Source organism: Cicer arietinum, chromosome 4 (genome assembly GCF_000331145.2).
Source record: "Cicer arietinum cultivar CDC Frontier isolate Library 1 chromosome 4, Cicar.CDCFrontier_v2.0, whole genome shotgun sequence".
NCBI classification, from domain to species: Eukaryota; Viridiplantae; Streptophyta; class Magnoliopsida; order Fabales; family Fabaceae; genus Cicer; species Cicer arietinum.
The window spans coordinates 34,355,926-34,362,035 of NC_021163.2; the positions used below are offsets into that span (position 1 = coordinate 34,355,926).

A 6,110-nucleotide genomic window follows, 5' to 3' on the forward strand; every position below is an offset into this window, starting at 1 on the left:
AGGTCACCTTCCTGGAATTCTCGAGGACGTATTTTTTTCTCATACGCTTTCTTCAGTCTTTTCTGATATAATTGCCCATGACATAAGGCCGCCAACCTTTTTTCTTCAATCAAATTCAATTGATCAAAACGCGTTTGTATCCATTCCGACTCCTCTAGTTTAGCTTCCATTAATACTCTGAGCGAGGGGATTTCTACTTCAATAGGTAGCACAGCCTCCATCCCATATACTAAGGAAAAAGGGGTTGCCCCAGTTGAAGTGCGTACCGAAGTACGATACCCATGTAGTGCAAATGGCAACATCTCATGCCAATCTTTGTATGTTATAACCATTTTCTGAATAATTTTTTTGATGTTTTTATTTGCCGCTTCAACTGCACCATTCATTTTTGGTCTGTACGGGGACGAATTGTGGTGTTGAATTTTAAAGGTGGCACACAATTCATCCATCATTTTGTTATTTAGGTTTGTGGCATTGTCAGTAATGATCTTGCTTGGTAGACCATAACGACATATTAATTCCCTTTTTATAAATTTGACTACCACATTTTTGGTTACATTGGCGTATGAAGCTGCCTCTACCCACTTGGTAAAGTAATCAATTGCCACCAAGATGAAGCAATGTCCATTTGATGCTTTCAGTTCGATCATTCCGATGACGTTTATGCCCCACATTGAGAACGACCAGGGCGCTGAAAGGGTGTTCAGGGGCACTGGTGGGGCGTGAATATTATCAGCATATATTTGACACTTATAACATTTCTTTACATAATTAAAACAATATTTTTCTAGGGTGAGCCAATAATATCCAGCCCAAAGAATCTTTCTAGACATGGCGTGTCCATTCATATGGATCCCATAAGAGCCATCGTGGATATCTTGTAGAATTTCTTTCGCCTCATTAACATCAACACATCTGAGGAGTACCATATCGTGATTCCTCTTATACAAAATATTTTCGTTCACAAAAAAGCTCGCGGATAACCGTCTCAAAGTTCTTTTCTCATTCTCCGATATTCCGGGAGGATATTCTCTATTTATAAGATAATGTTTGATGTCGTGATACCACGGTTTTCCGTCAGTTTCTTCTTCCATGACATGGCAGTAGGCTGGATAATCTCGACTCTCCATTTTAATTGATGGGATTTCATCGTTTCGATTTATTTGGAACATAGATGATAAAGTAGCCAAAGCATCAGCCAATTGATTGTCTTCTCGAGGGACATGGTGAAACGTGATTTTGTCAAATTCTAAAGACAATTCTTTTATGTAGGTAAAATAAGGTATTAACTTCTTATCTCGAGTTTCCCATTCTTGGTTAAGCTGATTAATGACTAGGGCTGAATCTCCATATACTTCTAGAACTTTTGCTTTTGATTCCAAAGCCGCCAAAACTCCCATGGCGCAAGCTTCATATTCTGCCATATTATTGGTACAATCAAAACACAATCGCGCCGTGATAGGTATGAACTTCTTTTTTGGAGATATTAAAACAACCCCAATCCCATGCCCCATTATGTTTGAGGCCCCGTCGAACAACAAGGTCCATTTTCCATCATCATATTCTTCAGACAAAACCATGATACTTTCGTCTGGGAATTCACATTGCATTGATTTATAATCATCAACTGGTTGATTAGCTAGATAATATGCTAAGGCACTCCCTTTGATGGCTTTCTGAGTAACATAGGTAATATCATATTCTGATAACATCACCTGCCATCGAGCAATTCGCCCTGTGAGAGCGGGCTTTTCAAAAATGTACTTGATTGGATCCATTTTGGATATCAAATAAGTTGTATGGCAAAGCATGTATTGCCTTAAGCGATGAGCCGCCCATGCTAAGGCACAACAAGTACGCTCTAACATTGTATATCTTATTTCAACATCTGTAAATTTTTTACTTAGATAATAAATGGCATGCTCCTTTTTCCTGTTTCATCATGTTGCCCCAGTACGCATCCCATGGCCCCGTCGAGGACTGTAAGATACATAATCAAGGGTCGACCCAGAACTGGTGGGGCTAGAATTAATGGCATGCTCCTTTTTTCCTGTTTCATCATGTTGCCCCAGTACGCATCCCATGGCCCCGTCGAGGACTGTAAGATACATAATCAAGGGTCGGCCTAGAACTGGTGGGGCTAGAATTGGAGGATTTTGCAAATACTGTCGGATTTTTTCAAATGCATTTTGACATTCTTCGTTCCACACAACTGTTTGATTTTTCCGTAAAAGTTTAAATATCGGTTCACAAGTAGCAGTTAGTTGTGATATAAATCTTGAAATATAATTTAGTCTCCCAAGAAAACCGCGAACTTCTTTTTCTGTACTCGGGGGAGGCATTTCTGCAATGGCTCGAATCTTATCGGGATCAACCTCTATTCCTCTCTGACTAACCACAAATCCCAATACTTTGCCCGATCTCACCCCAAAAGTGCCATTGGAGGGGTTGAGCTTTAGCTTTAACTTTCTAAGTCTTTTGAAGAGTTTCTTTAGATCAATAATATGTTCTTCTTCTGTTTGTGACTTAGCAATCATGTCGTCTACATAAACTTCGACCTCTTTATGTATCATGTCATGGAATAGGGTTACCATAGCTCTTTGGTAGGTTGCCCCAGTGTTCTTCAGACCAAAAGGCATTACCTTGTAACAAAATGTTCCCCAAGGAGTGATGAAAGTCATTTTTTCCATATCTTCAGCTGCCATCTTAATTTGATTATACCGAGAGAAACCATCCATAAAGGAAAAGAGTGAATGGCGAGTCATATTATCAACCAAAATATCGATGTGAGGTAACAGGAAATCATCTTTAGGACTAGCTTTATTAAGGTCCCTATAATCGACACACATTCGTACTTTGCCATCCTTTTTTGGCACTGGTACAATATTGGCTATCCATTGGGGATAATTTTCCACAGCGAGGAATCCTGCGTCAAATTGTTTTTGTATTTCTTCCCTGATTTTTAATGACATATCGGGCTTCATTCGCCTTAATTTTTGTTTCACCAGAGAAGAATCGGGTTTTAAGGGCAATTTATGCTCCACTATGCTAGTATCCAATCCAGGCATATCCTGATATGACCAGGCAAAAACATCTTTGTAATCATGTAGGAGTTGGATTAGTTTGTGATATACTTCTTTCTTTAAGATGGTGCCAACCTTAATTTCTTTCCTTCCTTCTTCCGTCCCTAGATTAACAATTTCTATCGGTTCCTCAAAGGGCATGATACCTTGGGTTTCCCGTTCTACCGCTCTTAACAAATCTAGAGGGGGTTCATAATCTTCTTCATTATCTTTTTCTTTCTGACTAACAAGATGGTTAAGATTATGCAACGAGATCTTAGTACAGTCGTCTGTGAATGAATTATTCCCAAATCTGCAGGATTCAAGGCTAGGATAAGGAGAAAGAAGGAGAAGAAAAAAAATGGCGAATGAATATAAACATATGAAAGTGGTAAGAAAGAACAATAAGAAAACAAAATGAGAATGCATTTATTGAAATTCAAAGTATTGGAAAAACAACATTGTATCCATCCTAAATATAATGAAACATCTTAAGGTCTTAGTAACAGTAATAATGCTTTTAGAATTACATGAGAATTGCATTAAATATTATAGGTGACTTGACTACTTTCCAATTCCCGATTTCTGCTCCTATACCACACGGACGAATCCAATTAGCTTCCCCATCAAACATGTCATCTTCAGTTGCCGCAATATGGATTTCACTTGTTGGTCTTGCACTTTAGAAACTCTGTCGGATGTCACAGATGGGAATCCTTTCGATTCTTGATTCTCGATTTTCAATTTGAGCTAATCTTTTTTCTCTTTTCTCTTTGACCAATCTCCGTTTGTCATCCCTGGTCGGTTTGTAACCTAAACCCCACTTATCTCTATTTTCAGGAAGTTCCACCGGTTCTTTGAGCCTTTCTTCATCCTTCCCCAACCCGTGCCATGGATGGTGTCCTCTGCTCAACATGAACTTAGTCACCATAATAGCAATGTTTGACATATGTGGTTTTATAGGTGTCGTCTTGACATAAGCGGTGTCCACGATTTCTAGTGTTTGGAAGGCAGTTTCTAGAGCGTCTTCTGCTGTCTCAACATAAGGTGTGGTGGACAAATTACTCACCAACAAGTCTCATTCTCCTGACACGATTACCAATTGGTCATTTATCATATACTTCAGCTTTTGGTGTAAGGTTGACGGCACTACGCCGGCAGAATGGATCCATGGCCTCTCCAATAAGCAACTATAAGCGGGTACAATATCCATCACGTGAAACGTGATTTCAAATGTGACCGGACCTATTTGAACTGGGAGATCGATTTCCCCCATTACTTCTCTGCGACTCCTGTCGAAATCTCTAACAACCATGGGACTTGGTCTCATATATGTACCATCACAATGTAGTTTTGCTAATGTTGATTTTGATATGACATTCAGCGAGGAGCCATTGTCAATGAGGACTCTTGACATTATATGGTCGAGACACATTACTGATATGTGTAGTGCTTTATTATGCCCTCTCCCTTCGGTCGACAGCTCATCATCTGTGAAAGTTAGGTGATTGTTGGCTGTGATGTTATTTATGATGCCTCCAAATTTGTCCACGGTGATGTCGTGAGTGACATGAGCCTCATTTAGTATTTTCATCAATAGCTTCCGGTGGGACTCATAATTCGTCAATAGGGATAACAACGAAATCCTTGTAGGAGTATGGTTGAGTTGGTCGACTATTTTGTATTCACTTTGTTTGATGATTTTGAGAAATTCCTGAGCTTCTTCATTAGAAACCTCATTTTCTACTTTCTCCTTTTCGACTTTCTTTTCCTCTTTATCTATGTATGCCTTCTCAAACACCACTCTCATTTCTCTTTGTGATTTTCCTGGGGAGTATATCCGACCATTTCTAGTCATTCCTCTTATTCCTGAAATGTTCGTGACAGCGGTGGTTTTAGAGCTAGAAACATCTTTGTTCTTCTGTTTAGCTAGATGTACCTCTACATTATAGTTCCAAGGTACGGCTTTGTTGTCTTTCCAAGGATTAACCCAAATTTACATAACTCATAAAATCAGTCCCATCGGGGCCTTAATTTTCTCGACCTCCTTTCTTAATTGGTGATTTTCTTCGATTGCATTCACTATTGGCCCACCATGGACTGGTAGAGGATTATTCTTCACGCTAGGCTCGTTTTCTTTAAAATTCAACCATCCAGCCTTAAGCAAATCGTGCACCTTAAATTTTAAAGCTAAGCAATTTTCAGTAGAGTGTCCTACAGCCCCAGAGTGGTAATCACACACGGCGTTCAAGTCATATCCTTTCGGGTAGGGTGGTTCTATAGTTTTCCCGGGACATAGTGCAACCATAGAATTGCTAACCAGATGCGGTAATAACTCTGCATAGGTCATAGGGATTGGGTCGAAATGTACGAACTTCCTCCCACAATAGTTTTTCCCCTGACTTTCATATGAATCTTGATTCCCTCGTAAGTGTTGACTTAGAGTACTTGAGATTTGTGAAGTTGCAGCGGCGTAAGGGCGACGCACAAAAGAAGGATTAGTTGGGTTTGACGCCACAAAATGGCTTTCTTCCTGCTTTTTCTTATTCGCACCTGCGGGCAACTTTTTTATGTTATTTAATCCGGTATAGCCGGAAGCAATCTTTCCGGTTTTCAATCCCATTTCTACTCTTTCACCTATGATGAAGAGATCTGAAAAATTTGATGAAACGCTTCCTATCATTTTGTCATAAAACGGAGGTTGAAGAATGTTTATGAACATGGTCACCATTTCTTTTTCAGATAGGGGGGTTCAACTTGGGAAGTTAGTTCTCTCCATTGTTGGGCATATTCCTTGAATGTTTCATTGTCTCGTTTTGTCATATTTTGCAGTTGGATTCTATCAGGAGTCATGTCGAGATTATATTTGTATTGTTTCAAAAAGGCATCCACCAAATCTTTCCAAGAGCTGATATGAGCTCGCTCAAGGTGCATATACCAACTCAGGGAAGCTCCTGTCAAACTGTCTTGAAAGAAGTGGATTAGCAGTTTTTCATCATGGGCGCAAAAACCCATTTTTCGACAATACATAATAAGATGGTTCTTGGG

General features: G+C 39.6%; 3 protein-coding genes across 3 annotated transcripts in view; all 3 read right to left on the minus strand.

Annotated features, from left to right (window-relative positions):
• LOC140920042 (uncharacterized) overlaps nucleotides 1–386 on the minus strand; it is a 1,072-nt gene extending 686 nt beyond the window's left edge. Inside the window, exon 1 of the mRNA XM_073367352.1 lies at nucleotides 131–386. Coding sequence (XP_073223453.1) covers nucleotides 131–386 — 256 coding nt within the window. The remainder of the gene's footprint in view (nucleotides 1–130) is intronic.
• Nucleotides 387–597: 211 nt separating this feature from the next.
• On the minus strand, nucleotides 598–1,868 carry LOC101488624 (uncharacterized). The gene is made up of 2 exons (XM_027331156.2): nucleotides 799–1,868; nucleotides 598–712 (listed from the first exon to the last, which is right to left on the minus strand). Exons 1-2 carry the CDS (start codon nucleotides 1,866–1,868, stop codon nucleotides 598–600), a joined length of 1,185 nt encoding a protein of 394 aa, XP_027186957.2.
• A 1,876-nt stretch (nucleotides 1,869–3,744) lies between these two features.
• LOC140920043 (uncharacterized) lies at nucleotides 3,745–5,745 on the minus strand. Its single transcript, XM_073367353.1, has 3 exons — nucleotides 5,157–5,745; nucleotides 4,184–5,036; nucleotides 3,745–3,967 (listed from the first exon to the last, which is right to left on the minus strand). The coding sequence occupies exons 1-3, from the start codon at nucleotides 5,743–5,745 to the stop codon at nucleotides 3,745–3,747; spliced, it is 1,665 nt and encodes a 554-aa protein (XP_073223454.1).
• Nucleotides 5,746–6,110: the final 365 nt, after the last annotated feature.

Excerpts from the sequence above, each read along its gene's own strand:
- LOC140920043 (XM_073367353.1), bottom strand. The coding sequence starts at position 5,745 with ATGATAGGAAGCGTTTCATCAAATTTTTCAGATCTCTTCATCATAGGT. Across the intron at positions 5,037-5,156 it reads TAATCCTCTACCAGTCCATG|ACAACAAAGCCGTACCTTGG; the intron begins GTGGGCCAATAG and ends ATCCTTGGAAAG. Across the intron at positions 3,968-4,183 it reads ACCTTACACCAAAAGCTGAA|AGGACACCATCCATGGCACG; the intron begins GTATATGATAAA and ends CATGTTGAGCAG.
- LOC101488624 (XM_027331156.2), bottom strand. The coding sequence starts at position 1,868 with ATGTTAGAGCGTACTTGTTGTGCCTTAGCATGGGCGGCTCATCGCTTA. Across the intron at positions 713-798 it reads CTTTGGGCTGGATATTATTG|TGCCCCTGAACACCCTTTCA; the intron begins GCTCACCCTAGA and ends ACGCCCCACCAG.